This window comes from Drosophila mauritiana, chromosome 3R, assembly GCF_004382145.1.
Source record: "Drosophila mauritiana strain mau12 chromosome 3R, ASM438214v1, whole genome shotgun sequence".
NCBI classification, from domain to species: Eukaryota; Metazoa; Arthropoda; class Insecta; order Diptera; family Drosophilidae; genus Drosophila; species Drosophila mauritiana.
In genome coordinates, this window is record NC_046670.1 from 23,686,309 (window position 1) to 23,702,545 (window position 16,237).

The following is a 16,237-nucleotide window of genomic DNA, read 5'->3' on the forward strand; positions in this document are numbered from 1 at the left end:
CGCACCTTAGTCGCTGGACCTTGCAACAAAATGGTTGCCCCAACGCGGGCTAACGTGGCCGGTAAAATCCGGATATAATTAATTTCATAAATCATGCTCACTGCATGCGTATATTTATGGGTATAAATCATGTAATTAACTGGAGCAGCATAGTCCCGACCCGGGTCAACATATGGCCAATGGCCAATGGTCGATGGCTGGGCGAGTCGGGAGCCGTGGAGGCCATGATAAACAAGATATTAACGACTTAATTTACTGCAGCCCGTGTGCCGCGGCAAGTGTCTGCATGGCCATAAAGTGCAGGCACGCAACACAAATATAAATGGTAGAATAAATATGTATGTATATATGGAACGTAAGTGATGAGAGCTAACGCAAAGTGGTGCACCCTTTGGATTGCCAGGATTGCAGGATAATGTTCATAATTCTCCGAGTGGCCTAATTATAATTATAGTTGTTTGCAAAACGCAAGGCTAGCAGCACTAAAAAATGCACAGGGGAGTAATAAATATTAGTACGATTTGTAATTTATCAATCACAATCATTTTGTTTTATGTTCATGTTCACTGAATACTAATAATATAATATTTTTTATTAGTACACATTTTAAAAAACGCATAGACCCCAAGCAATTGAATGTAGCGCATTTAACTCCGCGTCTCTTGTGTGAAATTAAAACGCTTAACGGTCGTGCAAATTTCCCCCTTCTGGTAACCCTTTTGCTCGACTACTGTGTACGATAACCGCCAATTTTTCAATAAACTGCAATAAATGTTTATCCATTTATATGCTTGATGCAATTCTTCTTTATGTTGCTACTGTTGCCGTTTGTTTTTAAAAGCAAAGGTTGCAAAAAAAAAAAAAGAAATGCACCCATATTAATGGCGGTTCTGCACTGCTGGGTAACCACGAACTCCCGCACCCACAAAGTACTGCGAGTCCTTTTGAAGTTAAATTGGCTGATTTAAGTAAAATATTTTATTCACTGCCAGCCTATTATGGCAGTTAAAAAGGGGGTTAAGGGTTAAACAATGGTTTTTTAATATTATTCGGTGCATTTTCGTATGTTGTGTGCCACATTTGCCTCACAATATCATTAATAAATGTTACTAACTAAGCGAACATTTCAACGGAGCTGTCCTTTTTGTTCAGCTGCTGCAACAAGGAATAGGCCTTGCACTTTTGTATGGTGGCTCTAAAGCAGTGTCCATAAAAGGGTGTTTCTTTGAATTCTGCAAGCATATATGAAGTATGTGACCCATACTGATTATTCACTGTACTGCCTAACTTACTGTACACGTCCGGTAGCTTGCAGTTGATCATTTCCATTTCGCAGGTGCTCTTGAAACTGGTATAGCATCTATTATTATAGCCACATACCGCACGCTCGACCCAAGCAGCGCAGGTGGTACAGTTTCCCTCACCCTGCGTTGAACTCAGATACGATACTTAAAGCTGGGTTTGAAGTCGCTGTCAGATACTCAATATGCCACAAACTTACCCAGAAGAAGCAGCCAAAGAACCTTCATGGTCGACTGGCCGAAGGAAATGATCTTGCCCCACACAGTCGTGAGTTGTGGAAATGATTGGGTGTGGCGAATGGATTTCAGGGAATTTGCATAATCACCGCATGACTCGAGCCGTGGCGAGGCCTTTTACTTTATTACAAATGAAATTAGAAGGAAATTATAATTGCTGTAGTGTATGCAGCAAGGCAGGAGCCCAGGAACCCAGAAAGCAAACTCCCTGGATGTTGCATGTTCCTGCCGCCAGCAAGGAAATGAAAACGCCCCCATGTGTGAGCCAAAAAGCCAACGACCTGGGCAGGGCAGGCACAAACTGCAGAGCGGGGAAAAAAATAAACACACCGGAGTCGGAGGAGTCCTGCCGCAGAGCAACTATAAAAAGGACACCCTGCAACCGTGTGTACCGGAGTCTCTATTGGTGTCAGCCAGCAGCTTACAAAGTCAGACGCATGTGTGTGTGTGTGCTGTACGAAGGACGCTCCCAGCTTTTAAGTATAATTTTCCAGATACACAGGCCGAGCACTGGAGTCCAGGTGGCAACTGCTAGACAAAAACGATGTGCACGCCCCCACAAAAGACACACACACACACACACAGACAGGAGCGTACAAGAGCACAAGGAGCAGAAGGACCAGCCAGCTAAACGAGTAGGTGGAGAAAATTTAATATGATTATGTTGAAGTAAATTGCTTGAAACAAATGTTGCATGGGCATCCGCCCAGCGATCTCCACCTGTGCAACATATATACATACACCTGTGCATGTGCATATGTATGTGTTTATACACACACCCATCTATTTGGCAGCCAGACTTTGATTCACTCAGTTGGCAGACCTTTAAAAAGCAATTAAGGACAATACGATTTGGCCCTCAAAGGCTACAAGCTGTCAACGAGTTGAGAATGATGGTGGGTAAGTGCTCCCCTTATTGTGTGGCCAATAAAATACTTTATGGGCCTCTGTGATTTGTAAACAATATAAAGAAAATATGTTAGAGCTAGCAACAAAGATAGGATGGTATTTGTATTTTTTACATTTTGTTTAATAGGCGCAAGAAGTTTAACGAGCGAAAATCATTAGACCTATTATTGATGCCTCATTAGCGAGCTATCAAATAATGATATGCCATTATAGATGTCATCCCGTTGGTTGGTCATCCGAATGTGTAACTCTAATACTAATTATAATTATCAAATGATGTGCACACGGATCCACAGAAAAAGCTGTGGCAGTGAGAACATTGTTGCCAATGTCTGCGATGTGGCATGCCGCAGTTGGCAAATCAATTGACATGCCGCGATGCCAACCGTCAACAGCCCTCAGTCCATGATAATTAAATTGCGCATTGCATTTTAATGCAATTCAATTAAAATATAAAATATTTTTCAATTGGTTCACTGAAGCGGTTAGCCGTCGTTCGACTCCGAGCCACGTAATTAAATTAATCAACGATGCTTTCACTCATTGCTGCCAACGTCTATCTGCTACCAACATGTGAAACAATTCGGTAATACGTATATATTTCTCATGAAAAATAAATAGTAAAAAAAAAAGGTTCCAATTATTATGTTATGTTATGTATTCAACTTATTTGGGGTCCCTAACATGTGGCCTACCGGAGAAACCTCAAAACTTCCCCAATTATTACAAAACCATTGACTTTGGCTTAGTTGATTGACTCTTCCCTTTCCCAATCAATTGCTTTTCCAGAAGTCATTTGATTTTTTTACCGGTCAACCGCAATTGCAATTGAACGTTCAAACCCGAAACCAAACAGAAATTTCTGATGCTGTCTGCGGCTTTGCCTAATCGAAATTAGCTTTGGCCTCAAATAGGCGGTGGCAATTAGCCATCGCCGCGTTCTGGCGGCTTCTGGTTGGAGTTGGGGAAGCGGATGCTGAGGTGGGTGCCTGATGATGTCACATTCAATTGAGAGCAAGGACCGACATCCATTAGCCCACTGTCACTTTTAGCCCTTTCTTTTTGGGTGGACAAATGCTGCACAAAAGCGAAACAAAATAATTTAAAGCCTGGGTGGAGCAGCCAACGCACAGAGCACAAAAAAAAAAAAAAAAAACAATTATCTTCGCACTAAAGCCAGTTACAGGCTGCCGCAGTGGCAAATGATTGACACAAGGCTGACAGGCATTGCAGCTCCTGACATGAACAGGATCAACGGGGAATGACTCGTAGCCAGGATAGACCCTGCCAGACTCGCGCTGATGTTTTGTAATCTGCTTAAATGTAAAGTTAACAATTTCGCCCATTTGGTCAATTTGGTCAAGGCAAAACAAAATGCAAAACATTCACAGCCAGCAGTTGTGGGAAACTTTTTGAGAAATGAATGCATGCATGGGATCCTGTTTTTGTAAAAGCTCTGGGGCTCAAATGCACTCGCATCGAGGGTCGAGAGTGCTCGTCATTTTAGGCTGCTGGTGTAGGGCCACTTTGGCCAGACCCTGGGGTTTCAGGTCAATGGTTTGGCCAAAGCGCCAGACAAACGCACAAAGGGCCACTTGAGTGCCATCTTCCACGTGGCGTATGAGTAATATCTGCTCAGCAGGTGAATGAGGCACGGCACGTTGGGGCACCAAGACGTTGCGGCCTGTTAATTTGATTTCTTGTCAAAGCAAACGGCAGGTGCCAACCAACAGCAGACGGTATCCAAGGACGCACTTTTGACTTTCTCTGGTTTGCCGTTGACGTGACAATTTCACACGCAACACACACGGTCGCGTTTGCTCAGCATAAATAAACAATGGCTGACAGGATACATGAGCAGGTCCTTCCTGTGCTGACTTCTCGCCGCATCGAAGCGATAAATGGTTAACTCAAGTCATTTAGAACTCATTTGAGGAGGCATCCATATAAGGTATATAAGGTCTTTAGCAAGATGGTTTTAGTGCACATCAAGTCCCTCGAAAAGTGCACTCCCAAGTACAGTGGTTAATTATGCAAACTGCAGCATTAAATACATAATTAAATAGCTCGGCCATTGCATTTGCATACTGAGACCACCAGAAAAAAACCCACCCAACTTCGCCCCCCACCACTAACCACTGGCCAATGGCAGCTTAAGTCTTCCGCTTACAAAACCGCGCTGTGCTTCATGAATTTCATACAAAATGACAGGCGGTTGAGCAGTGGAGCTACATAGTACAGAAAAGCTTCATAAAAATGGCCAAAGCGCATTAAAATCGTGAGCGCATAAAAAGAATATTTTAAGCTAACAAAAATGGCCGCTAAAATGGCGGGAGTGAGAGAGAAAGAGACTTTGTCGGAAAGAATGGGCGCTTAAGCTAAAACGCTCCACCAAAATGGCCGGCAGAAAAGCGAATGATAAGCGCCGTTTTTTATGGAGCCCAGAAGAGCGGGCGATGCATGCATAACGCTGCAAAATGGTGACACATTTCAATTGGGGCTAGAATGGAAAAAGTAATAGTAGACTTATAAATGCTCTACTTATATGTAATTAACATATACAATATGGTACTGGATGTCAATATGATGTTTGTTCTCTTAGTTCAGTTAAGTATGGTATTTCAGTGATAGTTCTTTACAGTAAATATCAAGAAGCAATCTCACATAACTGGTAATAATGCAAAGATATCCTGCAATACCCTGTAAACTAACTAAATCTTGAACAACTTTGGCTACCTTGGAGCACCTGGCTCGTTCTCTTTTAGGGCATAAATCGCTTGGTCTAGTGCGGGGATAAAAATCAACACCAAAGAGCTGCACTTTTTAGCCTTGCCGCTATGAAAGGCGACCCACACATATACACACGCAATTGGATGGCTGTGAAATTGACAATATTTCACTGGTAAAAGCCGAATTTAGTTGCAGTTTGGCATCCGTTTTGGCCCATTGAACTTTGCCGTTGATTGCGGCAGCCCCCATAAAAAAAAGAAGAGGGCTCAGAAAAGCAAGGAGAAAAAAAAATGGGAAACACATAGCCAGCCGCAAGGGGTTGCCAATTCAGCCGGGCTCTTTAAAAGCTGGCTAAAAGCAGTCGCAGGCAGTCAGGCCGACAGGTCTCAACTGGGCCTTTAAGATGGCAAAAAATAAAGCGCAGCCAGGCGTGTAAAATGTTATCGCAACATCAAATTTCATACATCATAAAACATATTGGCTTAGAAAGTAACAATTTTGATTGCGGTAAGACGGAACACAGCAATGGGATCCTTTTGGGGCAAGCAGGCGTGGCATGCAATGAGGCGAGATGCTGAGACAGGGTTCCCAGGACCCTAAGCGGCTTTTGGGCTGGCTGCGTGCCTGCTCCTTTCTCGTCCTTGTCGCTTGTCTCCTTATCGCCATAAAAGGATCTGTAGAGGCTTCACGGCGCCTCTAAGTGGGCCATTCCGGCGCAATTTTGGGTCATGACGACAACGCCACGAGCTCCGTGAGCTCATATGTGGTAGTTTTCAGGGTCTGGATTCAGACGCTCAGACAACGAAATGACTTTATAACTAGCTGCCAGCCATAAAGATCCGCCCACTATGTTCTTCGATTCCAAAACTGCTGCCGCTGCTCCTGCTGCTAATCATTGATTCGGTCTCCGGCTCGCTGGCAAACTTTTCACTTTCCAAACTTTGGCTGAAAGTCATGAGCGAAAAGGGCTCGAACAACTTTCGCTTGCGGAAACAGGATGCGATCGTCTTCGGTGAGTTGGGCACTTTATTTCTCCACTGACGTTGGCCAAAAGTTAAGGGGGCAACAGATGCCGTTCCATTCCGAGACTCTCAGGTATAAATCAGCAGGGAAAATCAAGTGTGCGGGCCATGTATGCAATTAATTTTGGCCCAGTGCGTGGTAGCTGGTAACCTGGAAACTGCAGCCGGCGGAAATGGTTCGAAAGTTCAGTTCGCAGTGACAACAATCGGGTCGACAACCTGCCAGGCAAAAGACGGTATGGGGCATGGGGCATGGGGCATGTAGGCGAGTATCCTTGTCTGCCCGCATTGTTGTCAACCTTTTTGTCGTTATCCTTTTGTCTGGCTGCAAACGTGGCCAAGTGTGGCACAACTACAGACACACATGCGTTGGCACAGAAACACGCGATTCAACTTCTGCTTAGACACATTCACTTTTACGTCAGTCAAATTGCTTGTGTGTCGCTGGTTATCCACATACAATTGTGGTCAACAGTGTGTTGCAAGAGATGACAGAATAAAAATCATTTGATTTAATTTATGGAATTAATTTGGAGCACATTTAGTATTTACCAATCACATAACTGCTCAGTGTGGTCAAAACGAAGAGTTGACAGCCATAAAAGTATTATTAATTCATACATTCCCATTAAACTTACTCAATGAATGATTAATAATCTGTCTGTTAATTGCGTATCCTAGCTGTAATCACTGGCTGATATTTGATAAAATTATTGAGCTATAATTTAAAATAACACTGAGAAGATTAATGCAATAATCATACATTTGATTATTTATTTAGTTTGATTAAGAAGGAATGCATTTAATTGTTAAGAATGTGTAAAGCTTTGAATAAGTTTAAGAAAACCGATCATCTGTGCTAAAAAGTTGACCTCAACTATACACCATATATGATATTCTCTGCTCGGCTCAGCTGGTTGTTCATTTGAATATTTCATCTGGCTTTGACGCTGCACTTACTTTCGTTGCTCGTTCCGGGTGCACTTTAAGCAAGCTCCTTGCATCTTGCTCCTTGCCAGTGTTTATGTCGCCGGAAGTTAAGTTTTCACATGCGGTTAACGTCGCCTGGAGAGGCGGCATCCCGCACCGAGCCGTCCTCCTTTTTTGACCCATTTGTGGGGCCAGGAAAGACAGCAGACAGAAGACAGTATCCATAAGACAGAGCAAACTCCGGGGCTGACTGGCGTTCTGCCACTGAATCTGAATCTGCCATCCAGTTCTGTTTCAGTTTCAGGCAGTTTTAGCCATGCATCTGAGGCCTGTCGGCTGCCTGAATGTGAATGCAAATGCGGGACACACACACACACACGCGCTCGTTCACCTAGCTTATATATTGTGTAAATATGAAAAGTACTTAGTGCAACAATGCCGGATTATAGTTAAATTTATTAGCTAGTGTGTGCAGCTGGCAAATGGGTTGATGCACCACTTTTGCCCATCCTTTCGGGCCATAACTCACTCCAGTTTAGAGCGTTTGTGGCGTTTTGGTGGAAACTGCAGCAGTAGCAGCAGCGGTAGCTGACTACATTTTCTTGACTGACTTGATGCTAATTAGTTTTGCAACTTGTGCGCTCGAGCGGATGCAGCTCGTCCTGCGTTCTTTGCTTTTGGCTCAGCCATGTGATAAGTGATAAGAGCTTTAGCCAAATTTAATTTGCAATGCAGCCACAAAATGTTGTTTATCCAAGCAATGCATATCAGCTTTTGTGGCAGTTGCAGTCGCTTGTTTATTTGATGGCCAAACAAAATCTCGGCAGCCCCAAACCGAAAACGAACCCAGCCATCGAGCTGTAATTAATGATAGGGAAACAGAGATGTTTCCTACTAATTGACATGTGGGGGCGAACGAACCGAAATCCAAAAGATATTTCAAGACACGTGGTGTGCTGTGGTGTGCGCCCAGGAAATGAAGAGATAACATTAATCCAAGCTGAATACCTTTACGGACTGCATTAGTGATAAAATATAATTGGAAAATCCACTTCACATGCAGCACTCAGTGATTATGCTTCAAGTGCCTGGGCTTCTGGCAATGATCAAATCAAATGCATGGCTGTAGCTTAATCCGACTTAAAGACTCGACCACTTTAAGCAGCCAAAGATACATTTGCAAACGCTTTCAGTTTTTCCGCTCGCTGCGCTCCATTTGTATCTTTTATTCTGCCAACTGTCAGCAGCAGAATCAGAATTTCTGTGTCACTAAGCACTGAATCCTCCCTCAGTGTAATTGTCGAGCAATTGTATTGGATGCTGATAAACAGGGTATATATACGATATTATCTACTCTGAGGACTTAATCTTGTCATACAAATATATGGTTGCAACTTAATTTTACTGCATTTATATTTGCAATTAACCCATATCTAAATATTTATATTCTACATCTTATATTTTGTATTTCTCATATAAAAAGTGTAGCGAAAATTCGCTGATACCAAAACTTTTTCCTGGCAGTTTCGTTTCACTTTGATTTTTGTTGCGATTTATTGTGTGACAAAACCAACTTTTATCCCTGACATTTTTTCCTTACATCGACCATTTTTTTGTTATTGTTGCGATTATTATGATTCCTCAGTTGACTGCCGGTCCATTTTTTAATAAATCATTTCCGCTGCTTGAGCTGGGGAATATTATTTCCGCTTCCGCTCGACATCGTCCGTTGTGCCCCGTTCCGTTCCGTTCCGGCCAGAATTTTGCATGGCTGCCTTTATCCAGCAGTTTTCAGTTTTCAGCTTTCCCGACTCGGCCACAGCCGGGAAACGAAGAAAGCAGTTGTGAAAACCAAGCGGAGAGAAACCAAACGGTTTGGAATCATTGAAATAATTGGCAAATCGATTGAAGCTCCACCGACAAAAGGATAGCGCCATGGGGCCATTAGGAGATTAAAAACTACCCAAAGCTAGCAATTAACCAAATGGAGAAGAGGAAATAGCCGAAGTCATCCAGATGCCATACTCATCCCCGATCTATCGGTATCTGGTTCTTATATCCGCAGTATCTGTAGCATCTTCCATCCTTGGGAAATAAACAACTCGGGCGGAGCTCAGCATGCGGTGGTAAATGGCAGTAAAGCAATAACTGTAACCATTTATTTTTTGGCAACTACCCTCACACACACACACACGCGCACAGTGGGTGTCCTGCACTAATGTCACCACAAAATAAAAAAAAAAAAACCGAAAAACGCAATGCGATCTGACCTCAATGAGCGCTGGGATTTGTTCTCCGCTCGCCACAAAAAAGAGATACGGAAACTGAAAGGATATAAATAGTTCAAGTGGGTTGCCGTCTGCTGGAAATTTAATTCGTTTGTTTGGCAACAATTTCTGAGAAATTCCACCGAAGAATTGGAGCGCCAGCGCGCACTCGAGACAATGGGAAAAAAGGGCACGAAAACTCCGACAAGACAATCGACAGATGGGCGGGCCGGGCCAACTTTGCTCCGTTTCTGCCAATTTCGAGGGCTGAAATGTAAGCGTTAAATGCATTAAACTTGCACAGGACGACTCGAAGGAGCCCGGGACGTGCCAGCTGGAACAGGTAAGCGGAAACGGAAACTGCTAAATAAGCTTACTGGGCTACAAATGGCGCAGCAACATCTCCTGACTGTCAGTTGGCAGGTGCAAAAGTGGAGACTCGCTAACTTTAACCACCCATAACCACACCATCCATGCTCCACTCGCAGTTTGATTGTTTAAATATTTCATGAGATTTTATGGCAAGCACATGCTCACCCCTTTTTTCAGCCCTCGCCCTGCCACGCCCCTTCATATACATTATATTGATCCGAGACTCGCGTGCTGCACCCGCTGGAAATGAAATCAACAGCCTCCACTTGAGTACCCCCAACCGAGGCACAGATCGCACATAAATACCACACCATACCAAACTGACGAGATGGAGGGCAAAAATGCATTTAAAAATTAACAACCCATCATAAAACCGGGCCAACAACTCGGAACAAGTCCTGTCCATAAAACAGTCTCGGCCCTTACTGACCGACCAGATCGAGTGCTTACCTCCACGCCACTTGAATAAAATATTAATTTATTTATTTCACTTCTTGCTCTTCACGAATCTCGTAAAATGCGTGAGACCGCGCATAAATTTGAATTTTACGCTTTTATTGGTTAAAATTCTGGGACAGAAGATGTAAAATGTATAAAATATAGAACAATTTTTAATATAATGGAATAGAAACAAGAGGAAATCTAATAAAATATGAATACAATAATAAACTAAACTAAGTGGTTAAATATGTGATTTTAAGAGATTTATTAGAATTTGAAAATGTTATGAATATTATGTGTATTAACTTTTCCAGCATCTCTAACAAGAATACTCGTTAAATAAATAAACTTCTCAAATGGGCAAGGATTTACTGGGATTTTATACAGTGAGTGGCTTGATCTTTGCTTGCCTGATCTCCCGATGAAAGTTGGGCCATCAATTCCAGTTGCCACCTTGCCCCAAAGGCCACCCGCCACCGAACATGAACCAATTAAACGATTAACTCAAGTGCAGTTTCAATGGCAGCAACTTAATTTACCGCAAACAACCGCAGCAGTTGCAGTTGCAGCAGGAGCAGCAGCAGCGGCAGTGGCAGCAGCACAAACAAACAACTCAGCAGGATTCGCAGCAAAGGTCGCGGGAGTATCCCTGGCAACTGTCCGAAAGTTGTCGAAAAGTTTTCAAGTGAAATAGCAGCAGTTGCAGCAGTGGCAGCATCGGCGAGTGCGCCATTTCCTGTGTCCTGTGCACTTTCGAACTCGACTTGGCCGGCTAAAAGCCAACTAAGAAACCCGGTCACGTTATGCACATTTCGCTGCACTCGGCCAGGATAACTGGTGGGTGTTGCGGCAGGAGTGTAGAAGCAGTGGATGGAGTGAAGAAAACAATAAGCGGACGGGGCAAAAGGGACAACGCCCACGTACAAAGGCCAAAAAACGCATTTCATGCACACGGGGAGCGGGAATGAGTGCAACAACATCGCCCCGATGAAGACGCGGCTAAAATCAACGGCCAGCATGGCCAGAAATATTGGTGGCAACAGTTTCGCCAACGTAAATTACCTGGAAAATACGTGACTTTACCGCGGAACGTGCGAGGTCGTCGACGTGCGGGGGAAAATAAAAAAGGCAGCGAAATGGAAAGGAAAGGCTGAAAAGTGCAAACAACAAGCAGCTCGCCGGCGAAAAAGGACATCGGAAAAGCAACTGCATACATCCTGCCTTCACCAGGATCACCTTTTCCGAGGCCCCGTTGTTGCACGTGATGGCAACGCGTCCAGTGCACTTAATTCAATTTGAGCCGCCGCACCGCTGATAAGCCGCCAGCAACCCACCACCACCACGTGCCCCACCGAAAAAATATAAATACATAAATTCGGAATGAATATGCCGTAATGCGTTGCGCTCCCTTAAATCAATTAGAGCCTTCATAAACGTCAAAAATAATCCACTCGATCCACTCGCATCTGTGGGCCCCCAAGTTCCGTCTCCTCTGTATTGTTCTACTCCATCTAGCCAGCTGTAATGACTCTTGAACTTGACATTTTCCTTTCGGGAAATCCCCCATCAACGTTGCGCTGTCACTTATATTTTTAATCTCCTCCAGCAGCAGGAGCAGCAGCAGCAGCAGAAGGCGACACACTGGGAAAAGCCCGAGAAAATGTATATAATTGAGGGAGTGTGTAGTATCAACGAAGTTTCCCTATTTTTTTTTCGTTTTTGTAAGAGCGATTAACGCGAATGCGCAATTGAAATTAATTGTCAGTCAAAGTGGAAGTTGTTGTCTGGCGTTGCAAGACTGCTCCCCATTCGACGAAGACTCCACCACGCACGTGTTTAAAACGGATTTTTATTTTTAACTTTAGTCCAAAAAGGAGCCACGCTCTGTTTTCCGCTGAGTGTTGCGCACACATGTGGCGCAAATTATGTCAACGTGGATTTGTGGAGTCAAATCCGCTTCTGGGTATCTCCAGATCACGCGCTCACAATGGCTAGTGCCCCATGCGCCCCATTCCGGGCCAGAATGTGTTTATTTTCAGTCCGGAGGCGGCAAGGCAGGCAACTCTTCCCGACGCAATTTGAATTAATAAATTTTCGTATAAATTACAATTCTTTTTGATGGCTGTCTACAATGTTTATGCTATGCAACGCGATCTTTGCCACCGGCGGAAGCATCAATTAGGCATCGGAAAATACCTTAATCACTTGGAGTGTGAAAGCCACGCGACAGGATGTTTATGCCTATGCGTTGCAACCTAAACCAGTTCGAAATATTTGATTTCGATAGCAGAAACCAGAAATACGATAAGCCCTGCCGCCTAGCTAATAATAATAACTAGTTGCAATGATATCACGTCCACTTGCAACCAGTTGCAGGCAGATCTCCAGGAACTGGAACCCTCGGCAGCGCGCTTCATTTATCCCATAATTTGCATCTGCTGGTGCAAAACTATTTTTACATTTGCGAAAGTATCTCTGGTGGGGGCATGCGGTATCTGGAATCTGCTGAAGCGGCTCAGAGATGCGCCAACTTCCGGCCAAGCTGCATTTGCAAATTAAGAGTGCAACTGCAACTGCAACTGCAAACTGCTAATGCAACATTCACATATGTTGCGCATGTGCCGCTGCAGCAAATGCATCGCTGCCACTTGAGACTCGGAAATGCGGCTCATATGCATATTTCAACGCCTCCTCGAGGAAAACAAAAACCAACGGTAGCCGACGAACCGAACGAAACTCACACAAAATCATATCAAATATCGAAGGAAGCTGACAGCCATGGGATAAACAAAAAACAAAAAAGACAAAATATGAAATAACAATAACGCCGAAATGGGAAAACGGAAAGGGAAAGGGGAAGGGGAAGGGCAGGCCCAAAGTGGGCGGGGGTGGGGCTGAAAAAGAAACAAAGCGAGTTCAAAGCAAAGTATACAATGCGGATACAAGTGGAAACTAAATATTCACTGGGAAAATTTAATTTATGCATTTTTAGGATAGTAGCAGATAGATAGATACAATTATCTGGGGTTTAATAAACAGCATAGACAATATAAGAGAATTTAAATATGATTCTAAAAGATGCCACTCATACATGTATCCATAAGATATCTATTAGATATGTATCTATAAGATAACCGCTTTCTTGCAGTGTTTTTTCCCTTATGGGTTTGCTCCAAGCCTTTGTTTGTTCCTCTCGGCATGTGCATGAGTGTGCATGAAACTTGGTAACTTCTTCGTCTTGCCATTTGCATTTCCCACGTTGTCAGGGGAAAGGAGGCGATGGGGGGAAAACTCGGGCGCAGTACTGAGGAAAAGCCAAAGTCAACGTCAAAGTTGAACGTGTCAGATACAATTCCATTGCCGGAGCTGAAACTGTTGTTTCTGCCGGGTTATGTCTTTGTGTTTTATTATTTCGGCTTTTTGGGCCAAAGAAGCTGCCAGCTGTTAATTGGAATTCGGACTGCCCTTGTTTTGGGCGCCCCGCTTGCGATGAAATTTATACAATCTTTCTATTTGGCAGCGCTCGGGCAGCTCGGGAAACAGAAAGATAAATATACAAAATTAACACGTACTCAGGTGAAAATGAGCAGGTAGTTACCCATGCGATAGCAAGTGTGTGTTCTTGTGTGTGAAAGGACGTCTCACACACACACAAGACCACCAGTCGTTGAGCAAATAACCCTAATAAATAAGCCAAGTTAGACCGATTCGAGGGGCAAGAGGAGGGGGAGCCGGGTTCCAAGCCAAGATGTTCATGAAAAAAGTTAATTAAGGTGTTTGCCCCGCAACAACAACAAGGCCGGGCATTATATGCTAGATATTTATCTCCCGGCTGGGGAAAATGGATCTGGTTGCATGCCGCAGAGTGTTTGCTTTTGAAATGTTTGTCATTATCGTCGTTAACTTTTTGATGAGTCGAACGTGTGTGATAAAAGTGTCACACGGATTGAAAAGAGCGACGAGCGAAAGGAAAAGAAACAGAAAAACTAATAACGCAGACGGGCCAGAATGTGTGTGTACGTGTGTGTGAAGAGATATATGTAGGGATATGTATATAGAATGTATCTTTCGGATACCAATTGCCATTAGTTTATTGAGAATCCGAAATTTATGGCTCTGCGTGTCGTGGCCAACCACGCACAAATGGTCACAAATCTGGACCTGAAACACATGTGGGCCTGCCTTTCGTTGCTCCAGCATCTGTGGCACGTACAAATTTCATTTGTTGCACTATTTATGTGCGTCCCCACTGATGAAAATGAAATCAAATTAAATTTTCGGCACAATTCAAAGTGAAATTTTGCAGCTACCATCAACAAGGCAAATGAGGAATAAATCTCCTGTGCGCTGGGTTTTCCCATGTGGGCACATTGAATGGGAAATTGCTGGAATTTCCACTCGGTCAGAATTACATGCGCATATTTCGGTAATATCTTAGCTATTTACAGCAAATCCTAGGTATTGCAAATGAAAAACACGGGCAGTGTGGCAAATGTGTATTTTAATGCAAATGTGGGCGAAAAGTAGTTATAATGTTGCGTATTAAGCTTATCCATATTTTCTTTGCTTTGTTGAAGGAAAATATTTAAAATCCTTGAAAATTCTGGTGGGAACTCAGTAATAAGCATTACACTTTTTTAAATATTTCAACAATTTAATTTTAATTTACGACTACAGATAATTACCTATTGGGAAATGGAATCAAAACAAGATGGCTATGAAAATTATACATGAATTCAAAGATTATTCATAAGCATGTCCTTATTTTCCGTACGCCGTGCATAATTACAGAAAACACAGTTGCAGAGGGATACGATTTCCATTTGCATTTCCCATTGCCCGTCCCTGTCGCACTTCACACGCTGCTCCCCCGGGAGCTATGTCCCATCCTTGTTCCGCATTAGCAGAACGCACTTCCACTTCATTTGAGTCGCAAACGGCAGAGCGAGAGGGGAGATGTTATGGAAGTGTGCTTTTAATTGGCACACAACAACAACAACAACAATCAGTCTGCTACGTGCTGGCAATTACATTTTACATTTTACTCAGAGAGGGACTAATCAACTAATAAATCCATAATCACTGTTATTACGTATGCTGCCTGAGAGATGCTTAGACTTCGAAGTTAACCGGTTAAACTTGGCTAACAAGAACTGAGAACTACTGGCCAACAACAACTGCCGGCTTTTCCCCCAAAAATGAAAACAAAACAGTAGAAGGCTCTCTTCTCTCTTTCTCTACCACTTTCTCTTATACTCTTATACGAAGTACCTGTATTTCAACTGTATTCCTCTCTCGCATGACTTTTATCGCATGCGATTTGTTTATAGTGCAACGACCACAGACACGAAGATAATTCGTGTGTCTCTCTCTTTTTCTCCCTCGTATCTGTACGTACGAATGGTATTTGTGGGGTAGAAGGAACTGCTCGACTTAATATGTTGTTTGCAACACATAAGTCAATGAGAGCATTTATTCTTTAGAAAAATCCTAGTCAACTTACATTAAATCAACTGAAAGCTCGATTTCTCATATTATCACATTGTGTTTTTTCTACAAAAACTGTTTTATTTTAAATAACAACTCTTATCGGTACGTCAAAAATATCCTTATGTTTCGAGACTAGCATTTTTTTTCCTCATGTTTATTTATATTAAGCTGATAATGTATAAAACCCAAACAGCTGTATAGAAATAACTCCAGAATGTTAAAAAAGTAACAAAATATTATGTTATTAATAGTAAAATATTTTGATCTTACTCTCATAAATTATCATTAAATAATTTAAAATGTATTAACGAACTGGAGTTTAAGGAAGGTATAGACTGTGACAAAATTAATATAATTTAAGATAAAAAATATAAATAGTGTGATTACATATTTAAGTAATTAATGTTTTCTATATTGAGCAAAGGGTATCTTCTCTCCGACTCAGTCACTCTCTCGTCTTTCCCTCCACACTAAGCGCACTACCAGCTCTTCAGCTCTCAGTTCTTCTTTCTTTCCGAGTCGAGTTCAGTTTGTTTCG

At 42.8% G+C, this 16,237-nt stretch overlaps 2 protein-coding genes across 2 annotated transcripts; one reads left to right on the top strand and one right to left on the bottom strand.

Moving 5' to 3' along the window:
* Positions 1-1,017: 1,017 nt before the first annotated feature.
* Positions 1,018-1,544, bottom strand: LOC117144689. Its single transcript, XM_033310013.1, has 3 exons — positions 1,502-1,544; positions 1,293-1,448; positions 1,018-1,232 (listed from the first exon to the last, which is right to left on the bottom strand). Exons 1-3 carry the CDS (start codon positions 1,527-1,529, stop codon positions 1,114-1,116), a joined length of 303 nt encoding a protein of 100 aa, XP_033165904.1. The 5' UTR covers positions 1,530-1,544; the 3' UTR covers positions 1,018-1,113.
* Positions 1,545-1,758: 214 nt separating this feature from the next.
* Positions 1,759-9,270, top strand: LOC117144308. The gene is made up of 4 exons (XM_033309420.1): positions 1,759-1,977; positions 2,033-2,173; positions 2,333-2,438; positions 9,195-9,270. Exons 1-4 carry the CDS (start codon positions 1,795-1,797, stop codon positions 9,224-9,226), a joined length of 462 nt encoding a protein of 153 aa, XP_033165311.1. The 5' UTR covers positions 1,759-1,794; the 3' UTR covers positions 9,227-9,270.
* Positions 9,271-16,237: the final 6,967 nt, after the last annotated feature.

Excerpts from the sequence above, each read along its gene's own strand:
- LOC117144308 (XM_033309420.1), top strand. The coding sequence starts at position 1,795 with ATGTGTGAGCCAAAAAGCCAACGACCTGGGCAGGGCAGGCACAAACTG. Across the intron at positions 1,978-2,032 it reads GCTTACAAAGTCAGACGCAT|ATACACAGGCCGAGCACTGG; the intron begins GTGTGTGTGTGT and ends ATAATTTTCCAG. Across the intron at positions 2,174-2,332 it reads AGGACCAGCCAGCTAAACGA|CCAGACTTTGATTCACTCAG; the intron begins GTAGGTGGAGAA and ends TCTATTTGGCAG.
- LOC117144689 (XM_033310013.1), bottom strand. The coding sequence starts at position 1,529 with ATGAAGGTTCTTTGGCTGCTTCTTCTGG. Across the intron at positions 1,449-1,501 it reads TCTTTGGCTGCTTCTTCTGG|TATCGTATCTGAGTTCAACG; the intron begins GTAAGTTTGTGG and ends CCCAGCTTTAAG. Across the intron at positions 1,233-1,292 it reads CAAGCTACCGGACGTGTACA|AATTCAAAGAAACACCCTTT; the intron begins GTAAGTTAGGCA and ends ATATGCTTGCAG.